We start from the raw sequence: 27,891 nt of genomic DNA, 5'->3' as shown, positions 1-27,891 counted from the left end.
GTCTCCGGCCCCTGCCCCGCGAGCCCCTCCCGGGAACGAGGGCAAGGAGCGTGGGGTCTGGGTGACCGCCAGGGCCTCCCGGCCCGGGGGCCGAGGGCGGCCAGGGCCTCACCTTGCTGCGGTCCTCCTCCTGCTGCTGCAGCAACTCGGGAACCGCGGCCATGGCGACGCGGGCCTCGAGCGTGGCCGCCTGGCTGTGCGAGGAGAGAAGAGGCTGGGCCGCCGCCGCCGCCGCCAGGGCTCGTCTCGGGGGCGGCCGCAGCCCCGCCTCCGCCAGCCTCTCTGCCCGACGGCGGCGGGAGGCCTCGCGACTCCTCCACCGTCCCAGCAGCCCCGGGAAAGGCGAGCGGCGCCCCACGTGCTCCCCCAGGGCGGCCTCCCCCGTCCCCGCTGCCGTCCATCTTGGAGCCGGGCAAACAAGCTACGCGGGGCCTACCCTCGCTCCGAGCCACGCAGAAGCCGCCGACCACCTGCCGCCACGGGCACTCTCCCAGCGAGGCGCGTCTCAAGAAAGGCTGCGCTCTCTTGGAGGGAGGGAATTTATTATTCAGCCAGAGTCCAAGATGGCGACGAGCTCTGACGTAAACGAGATCTCGTGAGAGAGAGAGCGCGAGATTTGGAGGCGCCCGCGCTTCTGCGTGCGGGGAGGGTCTCCCCACGGATCGCTCCAGTGTCCACTGGGGTGCACGAGGGGCTAGGGGTGGGGCGTGAGCGCCGCAGTGCATGCTGGGGCCGCCGTGCCTGGGGCGGGGCCTAAGTCGGGGGCAAAGCGCGGGACTGACGAAAGTACCTGTTCGCGGGGTTGTCGCGCCCTGGAGCTAGCGGAGCGCGCCGGCTTCCGAGGTACCTCCCCTGCCGGCCCTCCCTAACCCTGACGCCCGCCCGAGGGGCCGCCGCCGTCCTGTCCCCGCCGGGGCTCCGCCTCCGCCGGAGCGGGGATTGGGCCGTGGGCCCTGCTGATGGCCTCTGGCCGGCAGATCAATGGGGACCCTTCCGGAGCGCGAGTGCCGTGTCTTGAGCGGGCCGGGTCGCAGTGGTGCCCACCTTGGAGGGTGTGAGGGGTTAGATGAGAACTCTCCACGCAGGATACGTAGCAGAGAATCTGGTGTTCAGGGATGAGTGGAGGCACTGTTAACTCTGTCGCCGCCCCTCCAGCGTCCTGTGTTTCTTTGTCTCACACACGCCTCCCTTCGTGGCCGGCACATGGCTCCATAGCTGGGGACATGTGGCCCCAAGCTGTCTGCTTCACGTTTAACAGGTGCCGGTTCTTTAGAAATAGTTTTGTCCGAGTATTACCGAGTCCAAGCTCGGCTGCAGGACAAGCCAATAAATTGACAGATGAGCTGTTAGGGCAAAGTATAGAGACCTTATTCAGAAAGCCAGCAGCCAGAGAAGATGGTGGACTTGTGTCCCAAAGAACTATCTTCCCCAGTTAGAGTTCAGGCTTCTTTTATACTAAAAGGGGAGGGGGTGTGGCTGCTTGTTGCCCACTTCTTGGTGCCAGAATCCTTTGTTCTTACAGCTGCCCACGCAGGTCTGGTCACAGTGTTCCTATATACCTGCAACAAGATCGTTATTTTCTGTCCTGCAGAATTTTTAATCTCTATATGATTGGAAAAGTGTTAATACCTTTAAAGGTCAGAGCCTTGAGAATGGGTTCTCCTGTGTATCTCAGGCTATAGGCAACGTACTTTTCCAAAAGATGCAGAGCCTGAAAGACTAAGCCCCCTGCAACAGGGCACAAAGGTTAGAGCTAAAGTAATAGATTCAGTATGGAGTCAGGTTTGTTTTCCTCTGTTAAACATGTCGAAAAAACTTACCGAATACAATTTTAATGTGCAATATCATACTGTTGCAGCTTTTGCTTTGATGGTTCAAATATTTAACACATTTGATATCTAACACCACTTTTCTCTTTGATAGGAAAGCAAAATTAAAAAGGTCCTCGACATTACAAGAGGACTAGAGGGAAGTGGAAAAATATCTAAAGATGAAGGTATTTCAGACCATCTGCAGGCAGCTTAAAAGTTCAAAGGGGTTTTCTGTAGAACCAGCCCCCCGTGTGGTCTTCTCCACTTCCTCTTATTTGTGTGGCCGGAAGAAAAAAGTGAACCCTTATGAAGAAGTGGACCAAGAAAAGTACTCTGATTTAGTAAGGTCTGTCTTGTCATTCAGAGGCCATGCTCAGCCGCCACAGTCTTTGTTTGAGGAAGATGCTTTACTCTACGGACCTGTGAGGAAGTGTAAGGCCCCAAAGCAAGAAGAAGCAGGAGTTCCACGAAACTGGTGTCCTCTCTTCAATCCAGAGAAAAGCGGAAAACCAAATGCAACAAGTGATCCTACAATTCCTTTGAAAATCCCTTTGCAAAGGAATATGATACCAAGTGTGACCCGAATCCTTCAGCAGACCATGACCTCAGAACAGATTTCCTGTTTGGAGAGGTGGAAACGTCGGATGATTCTGGAACTGGGAGAGGATGGCTTTGCAGAATATACTTCAAGTAATTTTCTTAATCCTGATTCTGTATGGTTATTATGTTTTCCAGAACACAGAGCACCAGTGTCAAAAGGATGAGTTGTTCTTTTTCTAACGTTAACTAGTGAGAAACTACTTTCAAATGATAATTAGTATTAACAGTACTTTTTATATATTAACTCAATCCTCATGACAACCCTATGAAGCACAGATACTATTATCCCCATTTCACAGATGAAATTGAAGCACAGAGATCAAGTACTTTGACTAAAGATGTATGAAATTCATTTATTTTATAAGCTACAAACTTAAGTGTTAGAATTGCCTGTTTTGTTTGATTATGGGAGAGTCGATCGCCTCATAATGGAATTCTAGTTGTTTGCTAGGCATTCTGTTCAGAATCTAGTAAATACCCGCTTGCTCTGCTTATCATCAGAGACTGACCCATAAATTTAAAGATGGTCAATAAGCCAGAACATGTGATCTGTATTTAGGTCTTAGTAAATTGAGATGATCAGATGTTCTTCATTAGGAACTGAGAATTGATAAACTTCAGCCTTCAACTCCTAACTCACTAACTTCTTAGACAAGAGAGAATAGCTTTCTTAAAATAGATTCCATTCAAAAGCAAGATGAAAGAAAAGACCAATGGTACAGGAGACTTAGCTGGTCCCCCATCAGGATTATAGTTGTTGAAGCTAAGTTTTACACTGAGCATTCCTTAGGCCATGCTTCCCAGAGAGCAGTACATGTACCCCTCGTGGTACACAAGCACTTTAATTTTTAATTTAAGAGCAATGCACTTATTTTGAGGCATCTTAGAAAAGACCTGTGTGTATGCATAACACATTAAACCTGTGGTCACGTGTTTTAAAGAAAAATATTAAGTATTTAGGTGGCACTTGGACAAGGCCAAAATGGTCACGGTCGGAGCCCCATGTAAATTCCTTGGCTCCCTGGGGCAAGGACTATATGCAGGAGCTAATTGCCTTTTATTTTTATATAAATTTATTTTATTTACTTTTGGCTGCGTTGGGTGTTCGTTGCTGCGCGCGGGCTTTCTCTAGTTGCGGTGAGCGGGGGCTACTCTTCATTGCGGTGCGCGGGCTTCTCATTGCGGTGGCTTCTCTTGTCGCGAAGCACAGGCTCTAGGCGCGCAGGCTTCAGTAGTTGTAGCACGTGGGCTCAGTAGTTGTGGCTTGAGGGCTCTAGAGCGAAGGCTCAGTAGTTGTGGCGCACGGGCTTCGTTGCTCCACAGCATGTGGGATCTTCCCGGGCCAGGGCTCGAACCTGTGTCCCCTGCGTTGGCAGGCGGATTCTTAACCACTGCGCCACCAGGGAAGTCCTACACTGACTTTTTTAATTCTAAAATATCCACGCTGTCAATCAGAATATAGGAGACTCATGGTTTTTTTTTTTAATACATTTTATTTACTGGGACTTGAAAATATTTAACTTTTATTCCTTTAATTTATTGAGTGAATACTCTGACTTGATGCTATCTGCAATAACTCTTGAATCTTTTAAGATTTATTTTCACAAGTTTAATCATGTTTAATGTTCTTAGCTTTACAATCCTAAGGGATTCTGTAACCCAGATCCCATGTTTGTTGCCCCTTACATATGAAGACCTCCCTGGGGTTAAGACTGCAGTGGGGAATGAGTTGTCTATTTGCTTGGCTGTTGATAAACGAATTTTTTTCCTTCATGTTTTTAACATGTTTGTGTTCTGCTTCAGTAAAGCTAGTCTGTAGATAAATACTGCTCTTCTTTTCCCTAGGTTTTAATTCCATAAGTCTTAAATTTGTAGGCCTTTTATGTGCTAATAAGTCCAATTAAGCCAAGTAAATTTGGAGTAGAATAACTTATTTCCTCAGTTGAATTTCACCTCACTTTCCAAGTAATTTCCCTGAAGCAATTCCACTTTTTGCCAATGGTAGAACTGACCTTTCAAAATCTTTGTAAAAAATACTTGACAAAGGTAATATGGTTTGACATTACCTCATTAGATGAGATGGTTTTCCTCATTTTCTGTGGGTCTGTCTCCAAGCATGTATAGCTCCTGCTCTGTTTCTGTGTGTATCTTACTGATGGTCCTTGATTTTTCATCTCTCACTCTGCTGTGTGAGGGACCAGAATGACCTTACGCTCTGGTGCCTGGGGCAAATTAACAGCACTACCTAGGCCTTCTTCATTAAAATGGGGGTGATGATCCGTATCTTGCCAGGTTGTTGTGTTCGAAAGTTAACAGTTTGAAAGCGCCAAGGCCACTGCTTAGCACAGCAATACCCTCTTTTTCTTTCTTTCGGCTCCTTCCCTTATCAAGAGTCAAGTGAATATGTAGTGTTTCTTGCATTTGTTGAATATGTTTGTGTCCTCTTTTCTTAAAAGTGTATGAGAAGGGACTTCCCTGGTGGTCCAGTGGTTAAGACTCCACGCTTCCATTGCAAGGGGCACGGGTTTGATCTCTGCTCAGGGAACCAAGAACCCACATGCTACATGGAGGCCAAAAAAATAGTGTATGAGGAAAAAAAATTCAGGACAGAGCCACTGTCTTAGGCTGTTCTTGCCCTAAAAGAAAGTGCAGGAGAAGAATGTCATATATTTTCCTCCCCTCTGCCCCAAATCCCACAACATTAGTGTGTGCCTTGATTTTCACTCTTTGCCAGTCACTAAGCCTGTTGGTAAAAGGATGCCTCCACCTATGTTCACAATGAAGATTTGGTTGTAAAAAGAACTGTAAACAAGCACAGTTCCCTAAATGTCTAATAACTATCACAGCTAGTTAACTTACTGGTTACCTAAATTAAACGGACACTTAAATTCTGTGTGAATTCACTAGGTGTGGTCCTGTAGCCCCCAGATCTTCAATTCTAGCTTTGACCTAATGCTACTAGAAATACTTCATTTTAATCTATCTTATTATCTAGGCTCTTCTAGGCCCTTTTGTTTTCAAAGTGCATTCTTAGTGTATTTCACAAGTCTTAGGGGTTATCACTTAAAGGTAATTCATGTAATTTTTAATTTGATTGTTGAGAGTTTTATAGAGTATCTGTTCCTTAGTATTAGCTTTGTTTGGGAGTTTTTTGTTATTGCTGTTGTTTTCCTTTTCCCCGATTTTCTTTTCAGACATGTTTTTACAAGGGAAACGGTTTCATGAAGCCTTGGAAAGCATACTGTCACCCCAGAGGAACTTAAAAGAACCTGATGAAAATCTCCTCAAATCTGGCTACATCCAAAGTATCCAGCATGTTCTGAGAGATGTCAGTGGAGTGCAGGCTCTGGAAAGTGCTGTTAAACATGAGACCCTAAAGTACGTAGGTCTGCTGGACTGTGTAGCTGATTATCAGTAAGTATTCAATTTTTTACATCAAGTGTGGAGGTGAATTCATTCTGGGTGGGACACATGGTTCCCTTCCAATGCTAGTTTTTCCTTTTAATTCCTGCTTCAAGGTGTGGCCTCTGTAAAGTCACATCAGGTAAGAGCCATCTCATCCTTGTAAATCTACATTCCGAAGTCAAAGTGTTTCGTGGAGAAAAGGTACAACTTCCCAGTATCCCTAGGATGGCCTGTTTTCCAGCATGTTCCCCTCCCCTCCCCGCCCCAACCCCAAGCAAAGTACCAGCCATAAGATCCAATTTGATTCCTGCATTTTCTTTCCTGTTTCCCTAAAAACAGCACCTTGATCTGTTGGCCCTGAAAATCAACTCTTTGCCTGGCTTCCAGGCAGTGATTGACATGGATAGGAACTCTGAGCTTAATAAAGCTTCCCGTGGCTTTTAAATTGCTGCTCTGTTACTGTTTTCACCACTTACTCCAGATTTCAAGGGTAGATATAACCTGCAGATACCCCTATTCCAAAAAAAAAGAAAAAAAAAGAAAAAAGCATATGAGCGATACAACAGGATAAGGGGAAAATCTGTGAGTGAAACCCTTGGAACCCCAGTTAAAAGTTACTGGGCTCTGGAGACAGGCTGCCTGAGTTTGGTTTCTGGCTTTTCTTCTTAACCCTGGGCTACTTACTTGGCTTTGGCTTCTCTGTACCTCAATTTGTTTATCTGTAAAATAGGACAAATAATAGTACCTACCTCATAGGTTTGTTACAGACGTTAAATGAGACATTCCCTGTACGGTACTTAAAGTGCACACTATCTACTCAGTAAATGTTAGCAACATTATTTTGATCCTATTCTCTCTTGATCCTATTCTCTCTTTTTAACTGCTGTTGGGTATGAATGAACCATATCCAGTTCCCTGTTGGGAGCACTCAGGTTATTCTAGTTTTTCAGTTACAAACTACAGCAATGACTGTGTCTCCTCCTATTCTGTCGTGAGTTTCTCTCGGCAGGTGCATGGGTTCGTTGGTTTGTTTGTTTTGGTGAATGATATGTGAGGTTTGGATAAATTCCGTTGATCTGAAGTAGGCCTGGGTGTGAATACTTCTTAAATTTTCCAGGCATGTGTCACTTGCACCCAGGATAGCAAACCATTGCTCTATGGTACAGACCTAAAAGGGAAATTGCGGGGCCACAGGGAACATGCGTTTTAACACTGTTTCATCATTTCAGCCTGCATTTCAAAATAAATTAGGCTGAGCAAAATAAATTAGCTCTTTTTATTTGTTAAAGAGCTATTTGTGGACTGTCTCATTGCAATTTTAATTTGGGTTTATACTACTAAGTTTTCTTCCATGTTATTAAGTTCTACAAGTTATAGTACATTGCTAGAAACAGTGGTACATGGCAGAAGTCTTTACTGTAGCCTATTTTGATTTTTTTCAAGAGAGAGAACTGGGAATCGTAGTGCTCTGGGGATGCTGGGGCCCTCTCTTCATTTGCATAGATTGTCAAGCTCTACAGCAATAGAAAACAGTTATAAAGATGACATGTTACCTGTATACCTGCACTGTCCAGTAGAGTAGCCTTTAGCCATAAAAGGCCATCATTAAGCACATGACTGTGGCCAGTCCAAACAGAGGTATGCTGTAAATATACAAACTAGATTTCAATGACTTCGTACAAAAAAGAATGTAAGATATCTCATTAATAACTTTTCAATATTAATTATATATTGAAATGATATTTTGGACACGTTGGGTTAAATAAAATATTAAAATTTCACCTTTTTTCTTTTTGGATGTAGCTACTAGAAAATTTTAAATGATGTGTGTAGCTCGCATTTTATTTCTTCAGACGGTGCTATTCTAGACTTTATAGATTTTATAAATACCTTGCATAAGTTGTAATCTAGGGCTACGGTGACAGAAAGGTAACTCTGTGCAAATCTCCCTCTAAACTGCTGGTTTTGAAGCTGAAGTGAGCAGATAGAGCCCTTTGAGAATCACCAGTTCTCAGTGCACCCGCCCTGCGGCCCTTTTGACATCTGTGCTTGGCAAGTGTAAAAGTCCACCGGGATGGGGTGGGGGTGGGGGATGTACTGGTTATTTAACTAAAAAAAAGTGGCAGGAATTTTTCTATTCTCCCAATATCCCTAATAGTAATATCTCTACCCTGTATATAAACTTTTAGGACAGGGACCAGGTCTTCTTCTTTGTATTTCTGCATATAGTTGGTGCCTGTTAAGTGTTGATGGATTTGAACTCCAGCTTTGGTTTCTGAGGCACCACGATGCTTAGTCCTTTACGATGGGGACTTTGCTACTGGTCTGTTGTGGTTCGTTCTGATAGACGTTTGAACCCAAATCAACTAAGATAATAATAGTTTCAATTCCCTTGTCAACTGTTAAACCATGGAGGTCCAAAGAAACTTCTAGAAAGTTTAGAAGCTTGTGCTGGAGAAGTTGTTTCCCAGCACTAGCACCTGGGCCCGCACCTGCAGCTCCCATGGGTGCACTTAGGAAGCATCTTCCGTCATACCTCGTGGCTGACCTGAATGAGGGGCTCAAAGGAAAGAACGTCACACCTCTTCAACCCTAAGTAAAGCTCAGGAGAGCTGTCTCCTTGGAATGTGGGGAATAGAAGCAACAGTCATTGGGTGACAAGTAGCAAACTATGTGTAAGACCTTCAAGGGCTTCCTTTGGTTTCTCTTTAGGGGCAAGCTGTGTGTGATTGATTGGAAGACATCGGAGAAGCGAAAGCCTTTCATCCAAAATACATTTGACAACCCGCTGCAAGTCGTGGCGTATGTTGGTGCCATAAACCATGACATCAACTACAGCTTTCAGGTCAGGACGCGGAGCCTCCACTTACTTAAAGCTTTGCTCGATGCTGGGTTATAGCTCCTTTTATTCTGTTTGTAACCCACTGCTTACTCTGTTGCTGTCCTTCCACCACTTTAAAAAGCACTTTCCCCCTCTTCCTGGGCTTTTTGTTGGTGTTAATAGTTCTTTAATGATCACAGTCCATTCTTTAGCGTCTTAACTGTCATCTTTGTGTTCGTATGTATCCTGGGCCAGTCTTTCATCAAGCCATCTTAGAAATTGAGTTAGGGGGCCTCCCTGGTGGCGCAGTGGTTGAGAGTCCGCCTGCCGATGCAGGGGACACGGGTTCGTGCCCTGGTCTGGGAAGATCCCATATGCCGTGTAGCGGCTGGGCCCGTGAGCCATGGCTGCTGAGCCTGCGTGTCCAGAGCCTGTGCTCCGCAACAGGAGAGGCCACAACAGTGAGAGGCCCAGACACAGCAAAAAAAAAAAAGAAAGAAATTGAGTTAGGAGCTGTTACTGTAGATTGTTTTGTTCTGAGTGTGCCCTGGAGTAAGAAGGAAATGGACCTCAACTCTGTTGCTACTGTGGAGATGCTGGAATTGCCCTGTGTTCCTTCCTAGGTTCAGTGCGGCTTGATTGTGGTTGCCTACAAAGACGGGTCCCCTGCCCACCCACACTTCATGGACGCAGAGCTCTGCTCCCAGTACTGGGCAAAGTGGCTTCTTCGACTAGAAGAATATACAAAGAAGGAAAAGAACCAGAATATTCGGAAACTAGATTAAGGGCAGGAAGCTGTGTGGGAACGTTCAGGGCTTTCTCAAAGTTTGGGAACATGTATCGCTGTTTGCTGTGATCTGGAACGAGGTGCCACAGGGTCTGAGAGCTGCAGTAACACAAGCAGAACTAGTAATTTGTTGAAATTTATTGCAACCAAAAAGGCAAAGCCACAAAAGTTAAATTTAAAGAGCTGGACTTTAGCACATAAAAGACCAGCTCTGCTACCTCTGACTAGCATTTACCCGAAAAAAGGGCAAGCAACACTGGCACAGTGTTGGCGGCTCTTGGACCCCCATAGACCTTTCTGTGTCCCAGGCAGGACGCCCAGTCTTTGAACTGAGAGATTCAGGGCGGTGAGGCTTGGTGTGCCGAGCATTTCTCCTGGGCACGCCATGGGGGAGGGCTGCGCGCACCTCTAGGGTATGTGTGCAGTGAGAATTCGTATCAGCCAACTACTGCTGCTAGTGCCGGCTCCTAAAACTTGTTTTATGTATGTGGTTCCCTGTATTTCATTTGGGGGAAAAAGCTTCCATTTGACATTTTTGAAAAATAAACATGATTCCTTAGCCTCAGGTAGACATTGCTCTCTGGACAGATGGAGCATACTCACCTTATCGTGGGCAGTGCCCCTTGGCATCCCACCAAATAACCCTCAGAAGCAGCCAGGCTCCAGTCTGAGAATCGTAATTGTAGGTATTTTGGTAGCTAGCTTCTGGCTTGAGTCGAGGGATTGTGTGCATGGAGAAAATGTATTGTATGTGGAATTTTCCAGCTATGGGAAACAATAATAACATGTAATTTTTTCCTATGTTTGATAAGTAATAAAACTGACTAGTTGCCCCTGGGTTCAGGAAACTTAATAAACACCCACTACAGCCCTGGGGGAAGGCTCCCTGTGTTATGGAGTAGATTAGCATTTAAGTTACAGTTGCTGTCTTAAAATAGTAGGGTGCCACAAACACTTTTTTCCTTCATTAGCCATTAATTATAAGAAATAAAATATAAGATGTGATTAAGGAATGAGGCTTTTGGTTTTGCTTTTTATTTAAATTTGTGCATTTATAGAGTGATTTCACAAACCTGGAATTGTTTAGATTTTGTTTTTAAATTCAGAATTTTACCATTGACCCAGTAGCTCTGGGGCGTGTTGTATGTACATGCACACACGAAGGAGGTGCCCTTGACCACGGTCACCTCACACGGAAAGTAAGCTTCGGGTCGGAGCGGGGAGGATTGAGGGAGACCTGGTGTTGACTCCACACACCTCACATATTTTTCAAGCAGCGTATATTCCTGTAGCCTGTAGTTTCCAAAGTCAGAAACCAAGTGAGAGCATTCGGAGTTGTGCCAGCAGGTGTGGCCACTGCTCCACCAAGCCTCACCCTAGAGTTGAGGAGCCCAGACCCAGCAGGTTCTCTCGGCTTAAGATAAACACACATCGGACCTGTCACTCTGTCCCAAGTCTCCCAAGCTGAGGTGGCGCGAACTGTACCATGAAAGACCCTCAGTCCGACCGGGAAGGCGTGGTGGGAGTGAAAACAGTTAAGGCCCCCGGAACTGCACCGGTTCCTCCCTGCATCCGCCACACGCCTGAGGCTCACCAGTGAAGGAGGCTCAGTCCCCCGAGCGGGGACGGTCAACTGAAAAGAGCTTGTCTCACTACTACGGCAGAAGAGGAGGTTTCTCACGAGTCACAGCGCTTCCAGAACTACCGTGGGTGTCCCTAATATTTGGAACCACTTGTTCCCCTAAGCGATGTGACATATTAAACTCCAGGGAAGGGAAACAGGATTTGCGACGGAGAGATTATCCTCTAATAGAGCATAATTAAAGTATTTGTAAAAGGAAGTATACATTGCTCTTCTGAGGAGGCCTCCTCACAGAAGTGCAGAACAGAGCCGTACCGTCCTGAGCTTTGAGGCAATCTGTTAGAGTCAAAGCTATCTGCACGCCAAGCTATTCCACCTTTCCTCTGCAATTCTACACTTCCCCCCCACACCCCCCGGCTGTGTGGCTTGTGGGATCTTAGTTCCCCGACTAGGGATTGAACCCAGGCCCTGGCAGTGAAAGTGCAGAGTCCTAACCACTGGACCGCCAGGGAATTCCCTACACATTCTTATTAATGCATTTGGCAGCTGGCAAAAGCTCCATGCTGGCACTAAAAACCATTTTCAATTTTTTTCCCCTCAGACCTGGCTTCTTGCTCAAAGCCATTAGCCCCTGTTAATCTGGGAACATGAACCTCTATAAACCTTTCAGAGTTCTAGGAAAACTTGTCAACAAATGACCTATGGTTTCATATGTGTTGACCCTGGTCAATACAAGAGGTGGGTTAGTCATAAGTCATTGTGTTTCTAGGTAACCAATTTGCCTAAAGCTTTAGAAGAAGTTGGAGGGAGGATGTTTGTTTTAATCACTGACCTTTCCACCTGAGCAATCAAATATTTGATTGTAACCTACCCTACCCTCCTCATACATACAAAAAGCGAAGCAAGGGAACAGTTGGAACTTTTATGTTTAAAGAAACGCCTCAGTTTGGAGCTGGTGTCCTAAAGAAAAGCACTGTCTTAAACCAAACCAATCAATTACTAAGTAAAAGGCAGAACTGACTCTCCCGGGCTCCCCCGCTTTCCCTCCATCCCTCTTTTCCAGGTTAACAAAGATGTGCTGTGGCTGGAGGTCTAACCTGCTGAACTCATGAGCTATTTACACCCGAGGAGGGAGCCTGGGGGAATCTCTGGGGAGATACCCTGCCTGAGCAAAGGCTCACCTGTTGCCTTGACAGTCACAGCTGTCAGGTGTAAGAATTGCATTCATGGGGACTTCCCTGTGGTCCAGTGGGTAAGACTCCGCGCTCCCAGTGCAGGGGGCCCGGGTTAAACCCCTGGTCGAGGAACTAGATCCCACATGCCTTAACTAAGATCCTGCATGCTGCAACTAAGATCCTGCATGCCGCAACTAAGATGGTGCAGCCAAGTAAATATTTTTAAAAAGAAAAGAAATGTGTTTGTGAAGATCAATCATAAAATGCTACTCTGAGTTAGAGTAGGGTTTGAGGTTTTTCCTTTTTGCTCAAGAGGGAGGGAGGAAGAGAGAGACAGATAAAAAAGATACTAGACACTACAGATAAAAGCCGTTTTCCCTAATCCCACTTGCCTCTCCCCTGAGACAAACACCATCATAAACGGGGTGCGCTATTTCGAGCGTATCCTTTTATAGTCTCACTACTTATACCTGTGCTGGTCGTCATGAATAACACAGTTCTAATTGCCGTGTTTGGTTTTTACTGCTGTGTCTCAACATCAGTCTCTGAGATCATCCAGGCTGACCACCACTAAACCCAGCGCACGCCTCCCAAGCGCTCTGCCTTGTCCCCTTGTGCTTTACGGTCTCGCCCGTGGGCTGTTAGACCAACAGTGTTTCTCTGCTGCAGACAGTGCTTCAGTGAGCACCCCCACGTGTACCTGTTTCCTGGAACACAAGAGCCGTGTGCAGCACAGTGGAAGCAGGGTGTGGATTGTGGCTCTGCCACTTATGAGCTCTGTGACCTTGGGCGAGTTACCTGACCTTTCTGTGGCTGACTTCCTCATTTGTAAATTGAGGGGAAATAATAGTACTTCTTAGAGTTGTGGGGATTGAATGAGGCTTCGTGCCTGGCACACAGCAGGAACACAGTACATGTTGGCCATCCTCGTCCTTATCAAGGGTGAAACCTGCCATGTCTGCCGGGTCCCAGGACGTGCAGGGCATGAGCATCACTGCCCAGTCCCCCGACAACTGTGATGTCAGCTCACGCGCCCACCAGTGGCTGCTGAAACGTCCTGCTTTCCCTCATCTTCACTCACAAAAGGGTTTAAGACTTATGCCAACATAATGGGGTGAAAACAGTTATTTTTTACTTTTTAACTTCAACAGTGTTATTGCTTGAATAAAATCTGCTTTAAAACACGATTGCCGGGCTTCCCTGGTGGCACAGTGGTTAAGAACCCACCTGCCAAGGCAGGGGACACGGGTTCGAGCCCTGGTCCGGGAAGATCCCACATGCCGCGGAGCAACTAAGCCCGTGCACCACAACTACTGAGCCCGCGTGCCACAACTACTGAAGCCTGCGCACCTGGAGCCCGTGCTCTGCAACAAGAGAAGCCACTGCAGTGAGAAGCCCGCGCACCACAACGAAGAGCAGCCCCCGCTGGACGCAATTAAAGAAAGCCCGCGCGCAACAGCGAAGACCCAACACAGCCAAAAATAAATACATAAATTAATTAATTAATTTAAAAAACAGGATTGCCATCTAGTGGTGGGAGAAGTGGACTGCAGTCAGGGGCCTAGAGCCAAATGCGAGTGGACCCACGTATACCTCGGGATAAACTGGGCATTTTAGTCACTCACAGCTGGTTTGAATTGAAGCAACTGTGTGAGAGTTCTTCTCTTCCCTTCTGAAGCAGCTTGTGATCTTGTCCTCACTTTTCCTGGTGCAGCGGCATGGAGACCCGTCTGCACAGCTCTGGACAGAATCTTCCAGCCAGTGGACTGGGTCGCTGGCTCAGAAAGGAGCAGGGAAGTAGATTAGGAACGAGGCTGTTTATAAAGTGGCAGGATTCTGTGGCTCCAGCCGGGCAGGCTTTCCTTGAGCGACCCTCATCCCCCAGGGGAGGAGGCTCAGGAGCAGGTGGGCATCAGGGATGTGCCCGCAAACTGCCTCCAAGGGCTGAGCCGAGCCCCAGTGAAACATCCTTCCAAGCCAGGGCCTTGGACTGTCCGCTGTGAAGAGTTCTAAGATCACAGCTGAGGAAGATGATCGCACGAAAATGTTAGATACTGTTCATCAAAGACAGAGATACCTGTTAACAGATCTGTACAAAAATGTTCCACGGAAGATAAGGGTGTCAAAAAAGCAGTGTTGCTGAGATGTCATATAACATGTCTTTAAGTCAGTACTGTCACTAAATGAATGGGATAGTGAAGGTTGAAAAAAGAAAACAAAGTCTAGGACTTCCCTGGTGGTCCAGTGGTTAAGAATCCACCTGCCAATGCAGGGAACATGGGTTCGATCCCTGGTCTGGGAAGATCCCACATGCTGCAGAGCAACTAAGCCTGTGTGCCACAACTACTGAGCCCGCATGCACTCTAGAGCCCACGCTCCGCAACTACTGAACCCCGCGTGCCTAGAGCCCATGCTCTGCAACAAGAGAAGCCACCACAATGAGAAGCCTGCACACTGCAACAAAGAGTAGCCCCTACTTGCTGCAACTAGAAAAAGCCCACGCTCAACAACAAAGACCCAATGCAGCCAAAAAATAAAATAAATTAAAAAAAGAAAAGTAAAAGATTATTTTAAAAAAATAACTACTTCATAGGGTTTTTATAAAGATTAGAAATAACAAATTTAAAGTCCCTGGCATATAACCGATACTCAATAGTAACTGTTTTACTGTTATGAATAATGAAGACGTTTAATCTATTGGGTACGAGTATTTCCTAAACTTCAGTCACTCCTGTGCCACCACCAGGTCTTTTACCACATGTGAGGGCCATTAGACAATTTTTTAAATAAATTTATTTATTTTATTTATTTATCTTTGGCTGCATTGGGTCTTCGGCGCTGTGAGCAGGCTTCCTCTAGTTGCGGCGAGCGGGGTCTACTCTTCGTTTCGGTGCGCAGGCTTTGTTGCTCCACAGCATGTGGGATCTTCCCGGGCCAGGGCTCGAACCCGTGTCCCCTGCATTGGCAGGCGGACTCTTAACCACTGCGCCACCAGGGAAGTCTCCACTTAGACAATTATTTACACGATGTTTTTCTTTCAACAGGTTCACTCTTCTTATTTAAAGAAATTTATTTCAAAAGCAAACTGTATCTCACCACCACCTTGAAAAACAGCTATGACTTGCTGTAAACAGAAGGTAGCCATAAAATAAATACAACAAAAACAAAACAGTGCTATTCATTCTAACTCAGATCCCTTGCTTTCCGAAGGCCAAATCTGAGGCCTGCTTTCTCTTGGTTAAAGAGGGTATTCGAGCAAAAGAAGGGCCAAAAGGTACAGCCTACAGCGGTTTTCTTCTCAATACGGAGAGAAAAGAGGCCTTTTTCACTGCGTGTTTGTGTTATTTAGAGCAGCACATGGGCAGCACACAAAATGGTCTCAAGCCATCTGGGAAATGCTGAGGCCGGACCAGAGACCAGAGGGAGAGAATGGCCTGTTTAGCCCCCTCCCACCCTTGTGACGGCCCTTGGGCCTCTGGGGGGCTCTAAAACGAGGGAGACACATGGGACGAGGACCTGGGTGTGCCTCCTGGACCTGCCACGTCCTGGCTACGTCACCCCGGGTCCATCCGTTGGCATTTGCGAAACCTTGGTTTCCCAAAGCTAATAACTTCTTACCTGCCTTACGGAGTGGCTGTAAGAACCGATCATGAGCATGTATGTCACTTTGCTTCTTAATCTGTAAGCTACTGTGTAAACAGAGCAGGTCATAAGGATATTCCCTGAGACCAGGCATGAAGACGTGGGCGCAAGGAAGGGACGGTCTGCTCCTTAATCACTGGCACAGGTGACAAAGCGTGGGCACACTCCCCACCCGTGTGGTCTTAAAAGCAAGGAGCCAGCCAGACACGACTTGGGCAAGGAGGCAGGGCCAGGGGCCTCTCCGACCACTTCCAATGCCAGGACCCTCTGATTGGTCACCAGGGCCACTGGGCTGCTGTCCCTCCCCACCTGGCACCAAAGGTGTCACCCTGGGATGTGGGGCTGCCTGAGCCCAGCCCCCTTTGCTGAACGCCTTGGGGAGCAAGTATCCCAGCCGTCCAGCCTCACAGAAGGCAGCCGCCACGCGAGGCAGAGACGCTGTGAGCGGCTGACCACGCACACATGACCCTGAACTTCATGCGGCTGTCAAGAGCCGGCTCACGTCCCCTGCCCTGCGAAGCTCCTCACTGCCCTCAGTGTGGTCTGCCTCCTGTGGCATCTGAGCCAGGCCTCTGCGTTAGTGTTCACTTCGTCTGCTCATACAGCCACTGCCCCCACTAGACGGTTTGTGTTTCTTCTGCCCCCAGGTCTGGCCCCACACCTCACCTGCAGCGGACGCACAGGCAGTGCTGGTCGGTGTAGCAAACCCTGCCTCGCCCTGTCCACGTCCCCTCAGCGCTCGCTGTTCCAAACCATGATGCAATGGGCCGTGTCCCCTCAAACTCGTATGTTGAAGCCTCAATCCCAATGCGATGGTGTTTGGAAGTGGGGCCTTCGGCAGGTGATTAGGTCATGAGGGTGGAGCCCTCATGATGGAATTAGTGGCCTTACAGGAAGAAGAGCTGGCTTGCTTTCCTCCTGGCATCTGAGGACACGAGAATTTGGCGAGAATTTGTCTGCAACCCGGAAAAGGACCCTCACTAGAACCCAACCATGCTACCACGCTTATCTTGGACTTGCAGCCTCCAGAACTGTAAGAAATACATCTCTGTTGTTTCTAAGCTACCCTATTTATGGTACTTTGTTGTACCAGCCCGAGCTGACTAAGGCATCTTAGTAAGAACCTGAGAACTTCTGCCTGGAGGTTTCGTCGGGCTGCAGGCAGACCGAATTCCACGAGGGTAACGCCCAGGGGTCCACCCTCAGCCAGTGGAGCACAGGAGGTGGTGGGTGAAGAGCCCAGCTTCCCAACCCCTCGGGGTGCCCTGAGCCCCGCAGTGGGGCTGAGGCCCAGTTGCCCACTGCGGTAACCTGCTCCCGGTTAACCCCAGGCTTTCTTCTCTTGTGTTTCACTTCCCCACAACCACCTCACATTTCCTGGGGGCAAATAAGCCACCGTCTCAGGTCTGCTGCCGGGTCAGTCCGTGAGTTAGTTGGTCGACTGGATGAATGGACGAGGATGCTTAGCAGCACAGGACATGGAAGCAGCTCGCACGGCGTCCCCAGCGCAGGCTGCTGCTCCCAAGGCACGTCCAGACTCCAATGGGCACGTGCACAGCCAACAGCTCGGGCACAGGAGAAGCACTTCCCAGCTGTCCTCACCAGCCTGCTAGCTGTCATCCCATCCATCTGCTGTCCCCACGAAACACTCCCCCACGTCAGCTAAAATGGTGCACTGGGCTTGGAATCCGATGAGAAAACGTCAGGCGGATGGAACCAAGGAGAGACCCGAAATAGCAACTGTGTGGACCGTGGTGGCAGCCGCAGGACTCAGGCCCTCTGCAGAGGAGGCTGGACTCTGGGGCCCGGGAGGCCTCTCTGGGGGATTATTCCGTGGCGGGATGTGCGGGGCGGGCCCCGGGAGGCATGAGCAGCCCTCCATGCATCTCCTACCTGGTACCTGGTGCCTGGTACCTCCATCCCTTCCTCTGGCTGGCTTCCCATCACCTACTGCTTCTTGTCCCCACTTTGGGAACACAGGGGATTCTCCAAACTCACAACTGGATTCGTTTAAAGTTGCTGTTTTATTTTTAAATGTTTATCTGTTAGTTTTCCAAGCAGTCTTCCGTGTAGCAGGAGTTCAATAAAAATGTGCAGATTCTCATGCCTAAGGTCAGTTACAGGAGGTACTCACAGAACAGTGTGTGCCCTTATGAGCTGACGATTGGATTTTTTTTCTTAGAGGAAAAGGATCATTCTAAAACCAAGGCCATTTTGATCTCAGAAGAGGGGATACTAATCAACTCATCCATTCAATAAGTATGTATGGAGGGCTTGTTATGAACCAGGCACTGTCCTCAGCTCCAGGGATAAAGCCGTGAGCAGAACGAACAAAATTCCCACCTCATGGAGATTGCAGGGCAGTGGGAGAGATGGATAGTAAACAAATGCATGTATAAATGTCAGGAAATTCAAGTGCTGTGAAGAAAAATAATGCAGAAGAAAGGAAATCGAGACAGAGGCTGCAATTTGAGTGGGTGGCCAGGGGCAGGGCTCCAGTTATTTGCAGCCGCCTCAAAACTAAGTGATGAAAACAATCAATTTATTATCATTCAAGATTCTGTGGACTGACTGGGCTCAGCTGGGTGGTTCTTCTGCCCCCCCCACCCCCCCACCCCGTGGAGTTTCACTGGGGCTACAGTCATCTGAGGCTTCCCTGGGTGGGAACGACCAGGGTGATTCATTCACACATCTGTGTCCTGGCAGGATAGCAAGAAGCCCGGGCTCTGCTGGGATGTCAGGAGAACTGGGCCCCTCTCTCCATGCAGTCTCAGGGCTGTTCCCTCTCTGGGTGGCCTGTCCATGTGGCCTTTCCCACAGCCTTTCCATCAGGGTAGTCGGACTTCTTATGTGGCAGCTCAGGGCTCCCCAAATTCAAAAGCAGAAGCTGCCAGGCCATCTTCAGGCTTAGGCCTGGAGTAGCACAGCATCACCTCTGATACACAGTGTTGGTTAGTGTCACGGGGCCAACACAGATTCGGCGTGGGAGGGGGCTGCACAGGGGACACAGCGCTGGGGGCCGGCCACCCAGAAGGCCTCATTGATTGTGCAACATTCAAGCAGAGACCAGAATAAAGTGAAGGAGAGAGACATGTGGCAGTCGAGGGCGTGCAAAGGTCCTGAGGCAGGACTGTGCCTGGGGTGTGAGAGGAAAGCAGAGTCACCGAGGCTGGAGCTGAGTGCTGGGCCACGAGGTCAGGGGGCGGCCTGCGGGCCACGGAAGGGGAGCAGGGAGTTGACCTCGGCGTGACGGGAAGCACTGGACATGCCCTGACCCACAACAGTCATGTGATCTCGATGCTGCTGGATCCCGAGCTTTTGGGTGCAGACTCCCTGTCATCTCACCAAGGCCCAGGACTACCTGTTTCACCCACAGCCCCCCACCACCCGGCTCTCGCAGGCACCTTTTCTGCTGGGTGACTCCACAGCACCGAGCGCCCCCTACACGCTCCATGTTTCACTAATTTATCTATGTCCTACCTTCTGTAAATCAAAATGTACTGTAACCAGACAGGCAGGGTTTTTTGCCCGCTTTGTCTGTAGGCCCACGACTAATACTTGTACGAGTGAACTAATGGGTCACTCCCTGCAGCCCCCACCCCGGGTCTAACATGACATTTGAGACATGTGGGGTGGGGCTGCCTAGTAAACACTGAACAACATAATGAAGTTGGCAGCAGAATAACTTTTTTTTTTTTTTTGCGGTATGTGAGCCTCTCACTGTTGTGGCCTCTCCCGTTACGGAGCACAGGCTCCAGACACGCAGGCTCAGCGGCCATGGCTCACGGGCCCAGCCGCTCCGCGGCATGTGGGATCTTCCTGGACCGGGGCACGAACCCGTGTCCCCTGCATCGGCAGGTGGACTCTCAACCACTGTGCCACCAGGGAAACCCAGAATAACTTTTTTTTTTAACATCGTTATTGAGGTATAATTGTTTTACACTGTTGTGTTAGTTGCTGCTGTATAACCAGGTGAATCAGAATAACTTTTACAGTTCACTCCGCTTATCCAAAAGTCACCTTCCAGGAAGCAATTATCCAGGGAAAATGAAGAAGTAAGGAAAGCAGCCTAAACAGGGACCAAAGGTCACAGGACAGCCCCCACGTCACCTGCGATTCCAGGGTGCCCCGCGAGCTGGTCATCAGACAAGTCCTGGATGAAAGCAGGAGGCGCGGTGAGAGGACAAGGAGAAAGTGACGGCCGGGGGGAGGGCAGATGCTTCGTGCAGCGGCAGGTGGGATGGCCTGGGCTGCAGGGCGCGGGAACAAGCAGCCCGTGGGCCACGGCACCTCGCCAAGGCTTGCACACAAACGGTCTGACCGCAGGCGACGTTTATGAAGTGACCAGGTCACTCGTAACAGATCGGATTGTGTTCACAGTCCTTCGCTGAAGATGAGGAAATACACACAACTGAGGGTTTCGTTCAAAGGGATGAGCAGGTGCCCACCGGTGACAGAAAACACCCGTGAAGGTGCACCCGCCCCACTGCCTCCACCGCGTCCCTCCTGTCCGATGACAGCTGCTTTTTAGTCCCATCACTGGGTCCCCCCTTCACTCCCTAACCTCCACGCCGGCGTGCCCACGTGCCCGCGGTGCTTCTCTTCGCTGGAAGGACAGCATCCAGCCTTGTGGCTTCTCGCTCTCTGCTCCAGCGAGGCTCAGGTTCCCATCTCCACCTCCGACCTCAAGAGGGAGCTCCCACCTTCCCAGGCAACGTGGATGGCTCATCAGCAACTTGAAAAGCTCAAAACCGGAACTCCTGACCCCACCCCTCCCCAACCCAGCTCCTCAGGCTTGGTCGTCCCCACCTCAGTAAATGGCACTGCGACTCTTGCACAAAAACTCTGGAGCCATCCTTGACTCCTCTCTCTTTCTCATCACCAGGGTGACGATCGTGCCGTTCATATATATGCTGGAACTGCCCCAGACAAAGAAAGCTGTATGGTCTGTCGATAACCCACATCCAATTCATCAACAAACCCCGTTAGCACTACTTTCAAAAACATATCCGGCATCTGGACGTTCCTGCCACCTCCTCCACCATCACCCTGGTCCAAACGTTCCTTGTGTCCTGCCTTTATTTCTGCAGTGGCCTCCTAGCTGGCCTCCCCACCTCCACCCAGGTCTCCCACCTCCAAATCTGTTCCCACAGCAGCCACGGCCAGTCCGCTCAAACTTAAGTGAGATCTGGTTACTCTTCAGCTCCAAGCTCTCAATGGTTTCCTGATTCATTCAGAAGAAAAGCTGATGTCTTCACGACGGCCTGCAGTGGCCGCCGGCTGCCCCCAACCTCCCTGACCTGTCGACACTCGCCCCACGCACTCCTGCTTCCCGGCCTCGGCCTTTGATCTTCCCTCTGCCCTCACTTCTTCCAGGCCACACGTCCCTGCCCCCCCAGAAACAAAACACCAACACTCCCCACCAACATCTCCTGTCCATCCTGGTCCCAGCCTCCTTGCTGTAGGTGGCAGGTTCCATTTGCTAAAAAGGGCTGTAGCAACATGGATGGTTCCCATAAGCTCTTCTAGAACCACTCCTCCCATCAAAAGGGAGACTCATTTCCCTCCCCTCCATGTGAACCAGCCTTAGGGACTCGCTTCTGACATAAAATGCGTCAGAAGTGACCCTGCAGGACTCCGGAGGCTTCAGAACACGCCCCTGGGCACCCACCACGTTGGAGGAAACCCACAGAGAGACCCTGTAAGGAGAGGCCCACAGCGAGGGGAATCCAGACCCCAGGCAACAGCCAGCATCGGCCCCCAGATGCACGAGTGAACGAGCCCTCCGACAGGCCACAGGCCCAGACGCCCTGGAGCAGAGAGCCATCCCCTCTGCCCCTGTGCTGTGCCCTGTCCCAATGCCTGCCCCAGAGAGCCCCGAAGTTTTGACACAGTTTTTACAGCCATAGTAACTGGAACACCAAATTTTTTTTTTTCTATACTAGTTAACATAGGGGAATTCCCTGGCGGTCCAGTGGTTAGGACTCGGTGCTCTCACTGCCCTGGGCCTGGATTCAACCCCTGGTCGGGGAACTAAGATCCCACAAGCTGCACAGTGCAGCCGAAAAAACAAAAAAACAAACAAAAAAAACCACATAGTCTATATTTGCTTATTTCTTATCTGTCTCCCCCCAGGAGAACGGGCGCTCCTGGAGAGCAAGGACTTGGGTCCATTTCTTCCAGCCTCAGTTTTTAGAAAAGTACCGAACACACAGTGGGCACTCAGTTAATATTCGCTGAACAAATGAATCTCTGCTAATTAAAGAAAACGGCTCCTCACTATAATTTGCAATACCTTCTGCTGAGGCATAAGACCTTTTCCTGAAGACAGTGTTTTCTGGTGTGTTTTGGACCAGCTCCCTGTTAAAAAATATCTCTTGTCAGCCATCTGGAAAATGATAAAGTTGGATCCATACCTCCCACTATACGCCAGGAAATAGTCCAAATGGATCAAAGATTTATACGTGATAAAATGAAACCGTTAAAGTCCTAGAAAAAAGCCTGACAGGATTCCGGTACAACCTTGGAGTGGGAAGGCCTTTCTAAGTATGACTCGGTCTCCAGCAGCCATAAAAGAAAAAGATGGATCAATTCAAACTACATAAACATCACAAAACTTCTGCTTGGCCCCCCAAAAAAACCAAAAAACAAAACAAAAAAAACAGCATGAGCAAAATTGAAGAATAAATGACAACGATCTGGGAGAAAACCAGCAACTTCGACCACAAAGAACAAAACTTCCCGATATATTCAAAACAAATTCCTACAGGTTGGGCAGAAAAAAAGACCAACCACCCCACAGAAAAATGGGCATTCGGGCAGCTCCCAGGAAAAGGAATTACAAACAGCCCTTAATCATATGAAAAGCCATGTAACCTCTTTCTCTCACACAGAATAAGAAAAACGTAAAACAAAATTACACTGAGAAACTATTTCTCCCCTATCAGATTGGTCCAAATCCCAAACCATGGCAATATAAGGTCAGCAGGGTGGTGGGGAGAAGGGCCGTCTCACACTTTGTTGGTGGGACTGCTAATCAAATAGGTACATCTCGGGCTTCCCTGGTGGCGCAGTGGTTGAGAGTCCGCCTGCCGATGCAGGGAACACGGGTTCGTGCCCCGGTCCGGGAAGATCCCACATGCCACGGAGTGGCTGGGCCCATGAGCCATGGCCATTGAGCCTGCGCATACGGAGCCTGTGCTCCACAACGGGAGAGGCCACAACAGCGAGAGGCCCGCGTACCGAAAAAAAAAAAAAAAATTAGTACATCTCCATGCTGGGGAATTGGGCCATACTGATCAATGTTATGGCAGGTCCACCCTTAGCCCTAATAATTGCATTTCTGGGAATTTATCCCACAGATATGTCTGCACATATGTGAAATCACATATGTACAGAGTTACTCATTGTAGCATTCTTCGTAGTAGCAAAACTTTGGAAACAACATAAATGTCCATCAGTAGAAGACAGATAACCTAAGTTATGGTACATCCATACAATACAATAATAGATAGCTATAAAGAAGAATGAGATCACTTTTTTGTACTACTATGGAAAGAGCTACTAGATGTATTATTAAAAGAAAAATGGAGGGGGGAAGGATAAATTAGGAGCTTGGGATTAGCAGATACAAACTACTATATATAAAATAGATAAACAAGGTCCTACTGTATAGCACAGGGAACCATATTCAATATCTTTTAATGAACTGTAATGGAAAAGAATATGAAAAAGAATATATATGTATAACTGAATCACTTTGCTGTACGCCAGAAACCAACACAACACTGTAAATGAACTATACTTCAATAAAAAATAAATAAAATTCAAAAAAGAAAAATGCAAGGTTCCAAAGAGTATGCATAATGCTATACGTTAATTTTAAAAACAGCAGTGGGGAACAAGGATACATATAATCCTATTTGTTTCTATATGAGTAAAGAAACTCAAGAAAGGTACACAAGAAGCTAAGAGCGGCTGATGATGACAGTAGAGGAGGTTTGGCAGATGAGAAACGAATCTGGGGGGAAGACATTTCTCTGCATACATTTAAAAACATTTTTTATTTCCCCCCCCAAACACCACATAATTTGCAATAAGTGATTCACTCCTTTAGCTCCCAAAGAGGGCCCTTATCAAAGTATAGCTATTGGACCTCAATCTCCTTCACCCCTAAGAATCCACTCCTGTGATTTCTCCCTCCCTCACCCTGGAAACCTCCACGTGAACCATCCCCAGGTTCCAAAAGGGTTGGCTGCTGAACAGCCGGTGGTCCTGCCTTCCCCCTCCCCACCCCCAGGGATAAGCCACAGCCAATGGCCGGCCCCTGGCCTCGCGGCGGGACACTGTCCATGGCACCTCACACTCCAGAGCTCCCCCTGGGATTGGGCTGAGGCTAGACTTCAGCAGAACCCACAGCCTTGCCTGGTTTCTCTCTGTTGTAACTTGCATCCCTCACCTCCTTACTGGTTTCTCCTGAGAGCCTCCCCCAGTAAATCACGTACCCTAGATTCCCTGTCTCAGGCTGCTTCAAGGAACCCAACCTAAGACATCAACCAAATAAAGCACATAGGTTGATAACAGATCCCTCTCTCTGAAACAAACCACCAGGGGCACTTCTGATGAGCACAAGAATCAGTTTCCATACTAGGTGCTGACCTAACACCAACCAAAAGCAAAGACGTTGCTGGGTGGAGTTCGTACAAGCTAGTAGATGGTTTCCAATGAGGGACAGAAGATATTGACAATAGCTCATCCATCTCCACCCTCACCACTTACAGACTTAAGGTTCCAGGGCTGCCAACCTGAGAACCAGTGCCCTAAATCATGACCCTGGACACTGTAGCTGGATTTCCTGACAACTGGCTGAGAGCAGGACAAACAAACAGGGTTGGGAGGAGGAGGGGGTCAGAGGCTCGGGTGGTCGTCAGCTGGCTTTGCCTGCCACGCCAGAGACCGCGAGTTGCTCCCGTAATCCGTCCCTCGCTCTGGCATACAAGAGCCTGTGGCTGAGAAGCTGCATTTTTCTGCCCCCCAGGTAACGTGGCAAAATCCTCACCCTGGAATGTGAGTGGAAGGGCTGTGTGCCACGTCCGGGCAGCAGCTTCAGAGGGTGGGTGCGACCCGTCCACACCTGTACCAGACCCAGGGCTGCCCCACCCAGGTCCCCTCAGCATCTGCTGTATGTGGTTGGTATATAAGATTGCTCACGGCCAAGCCCTTGAACTCTGCCTGAGGGCTTTTCCTGGCACAGGAAGCATGCCTGGCCAGTGCAGAGGGCAGGTTGGAAGTGCCCAGAAATGAATGCCCCCAACGCCAGCACCCTCAACCAAACCCCCAGGCATGGGGAGCTAGTGGACCATGGCTTGCTATGCCCCTCCTGTGGGGGAACTGTCTCCCAGCAATCCCCTCTCGGATTAAGCTCCAACTGCCCACATCAGTAACTTCTCCGGTTACAGTCCCTGCATTCTTTGTCTTTCTTTTCCTGTCCCACTTCCCCACCTCCCTACATCTGTTGCTTTCTGGGATCACCTTCTAAGCCAGCAACTTGAACTTGAACTCTTGACTCAGAAGCAGCTTCTGGAGGAAACCAAACCAGGACAATTCTCTTACTGGCTGAAAACCAGAACCCCAGCTGCAACCATGCACATGTTCACAAGGTCCCAGGGCAACAGATGAAAGAGGTTCCAGGACTTCCTTGGTGGCGCAGTGGTTAAGCATCCACATGCCAATGTAGGGGACACGGGTTCGAGCCCTGGTCCGGGAAGATCCCACATACCGCGAAGCAACTAAGCCCGTGTGCCACAATTACTGAGCCTGCACTCTAGAGCCCACGAGCCACAACTACTGAAGCCCACACGCCTAGAGCCCGTGCTCCCCAACAAGAGAAGGCACCGCCATGAGAAGCCCGCGCACCGCAACGAAGAGTAGCCCCCGCTCACCACAACTAGAGAAAGCCTGCATGCAGCAACGAAGACCCAACGCAGCCAAAATTAAATAAATAAATAAATTTATTTTTTTTAAAAAAGAGGTCCCAGTCCCTGAGTGATTGTATGGCTCTGGCCAACCCAGAGCCACTAGGTGAGGAAAAAACACCCTTCTCTCTTCTTTAAGCCATACCACATGCTGGGAATCTTTGTTCCAGCAGCTGTGCCTTGTCTTAGCTGGTACACCTACCCAACCTCCATTTCCTCCCTGGGCACGGCACCCTGCTTTCTGCTGGGGAAGCACTTTCCCACCCCCGCCCAAGCCAGAGGTGTAGCCAGCCTGCTCTCTCCAGCCCTGCTTCGGAGGAGGCAGGAGCACATGGCTCAGGCCTGGCCAGCAGAGCACAGTGATTGGCTAGGGTTGGAGGGGAGAGGTGATGACAAGAGCTAGACGGGGCCAGTCAGACACAGGAAGCATCAGCCCAGGATCTTTGGCTAAAAGATAAACCCCCCTTCTGCTGGGCTGCTGTACAGACGTCCAGAGCAGTGGATGGCCATCCAGCCCCCACTTGAATCTGCCTGAGAAAGAAGCCACCTGGAGGAAAACTGGATAAAAGACAGAAAGATAAAGGATGATATGATTTAAGCACCTAGATCCAGCCACCCCTGAAGCTGGAAAAACCCTAGACATTACAGCTAATACATTCTTTTTTTCTGTTAAAGTCATTTTAAACTGAGTTTCTGTCACATGCCACCAGAAGAGTTCTGTTTAATAAAAATCTGACCCTAAAGAGAACACCACGTCAGCTAGTTCACAATTCCCTATGAAAAACCAGCCACAGGCCAGCTGGCCCAGCCAGTCATTGAGATATTCCTTTACAGGAATGCCAGATGACTGAGGAAAGCAAATCAGCCACCTTGTAGCCTCTCTCCCCTGTATCAACTGCTGAGACACAACCCAGTTTGCCCACTGGACCAGGGCTGAGCCCTCAGCACTGGCTGTGTCCCTTGAGGCTGCACTGGGCAACCACCACACCCCACATGCCACTGTGGGTCCCAAGGGCAACCCTGCCACTGCTGATACTGGAACATGGCCATTTAGACCACGTGGCACTGCAGCCTCGGCCCAAACACCCAGACCTTCAGATGCAGCAGAGCAGGACCCATGGTGGCACCTCAGGCTGGCCCGCAGCACTGAGTCTTACCTTCAGAGAAGCCGGAGGGGTGAGGATCCCCCAAAGCCTGCCCTAGTCTCACGTTTGCCTCTGGTGTAGCCAACGTTGGACCTGAGGCCTTGTCTTTCCTTTTTGAAGGGAGGGTGGGGAGAGGGAGGGAAAAAGGAGTTCTGACCAGATTTAGGGGCCCTGGACCCTTCCTCCAGCGGCCAGCCCGGCCGACGGCCTCTGTGGTTGCCTCCCCTGCCCCCCACCACCTGGCACAGGGATGCTGACCCCCCAGGAGTGCTCTAGAGGACATCATGCAGCGAGGGGTGCCTGGCTCAGTGCCCGGTGCATCGTAGGTGCTCGGAAAGAGGGTTTATTTCCTCCCTCCCTCCCTTTCTTCCGAAAAAAGTGCTGACTCGGCAAAGAAACGCCGAGTTACGGGATGTACCACTTAAAACTGCCCGGATCCTGGCATGAGGCCCTGCCCACAGTGGTGGCGGGGGGGGAGGGGGCAGAGGGGAGAAGTAGGGAGAGAAGGTGGGAGGGAACGGGGGAGGAGAGGAGAGGAGCAAGGGAGGATGATGGATGGGAGGGAGGAAATAAGAAAATGGCCTCACCACCCAAACGTTCCCAAAGAAAGATTTCCTTGACTTTCAGAGTGGAAATGGGGCTTCCCTGGTGGCGCAGTGGTTGAGAGTCCGCCTGCCGATGCAGGGGACACGGGTTCGTGCCCCGGTCCGGGAAGATCCCACATGCCGCGGAGCGGCTGGGCCCGTGAGCCATGGCCACTGAGCCTGCGCGTCTGGAGCCTGTGCTCCGCAACGGGAGAGGCCACAACAGTGAGAGGCCCGCGTACCGCAAAAAAAACAAAAACAAAACAAACAAACAAAAAAAAACAGAGTGGAAATGAACCTGCGCACTCCGCCCCGGCAGCGCCCAGGCACAGCTGATCGGCACCTCCTACAAGTCAATCCCTCCC

At 49.2% G+C, this 27,891-nt stretch overlaps 1 protein-coding gene across 1 annotated transcript; it reads left to right on the top strand.

The window, feature by feature from the left end:
• Positions 1-1,990: 1,990 nt before the first annotated feature.
• On the top strand, positions 1,991-9,456 carry MGME1 (mitochondrial genome maintenance exonuclease 1; the record flags this gene model as incomplete). Its single annotated transcript, XM_079719140.1, is given in 6 exon segments — positions 1,991-2,501; positions 4,287-4,303; positions 4,305-4,320; positions 5,606-5,825; positions 8,529-8,661; positions 9,261-9,456. Coding segments are annotated over 6 exon segments (1,059 nt in total). The 3' UTR covers positions 9,423-9,456.
• Between the last annotated feature and the right edge of the window lie 18,435 nt (positions 9,457-27,891).

This window comes from Hyperoodon ampullatus (genome assembly GCF_949752795.1).
Source record: "Hyperoodon ampullatus genome assembly, chromosome: 14".
Classification (NCBI taxonomy): Eukaryota; Metazoa; Chordata; class Mammalia; order Artiodactyla; family Ziphiidae; genus Hyperoodon; species Hyperoodon ampullatus.
Note: the sequence above shows the minus strand (reverse complement) of the source record. Positions and strands in the feature narration are given on the sequence as shown.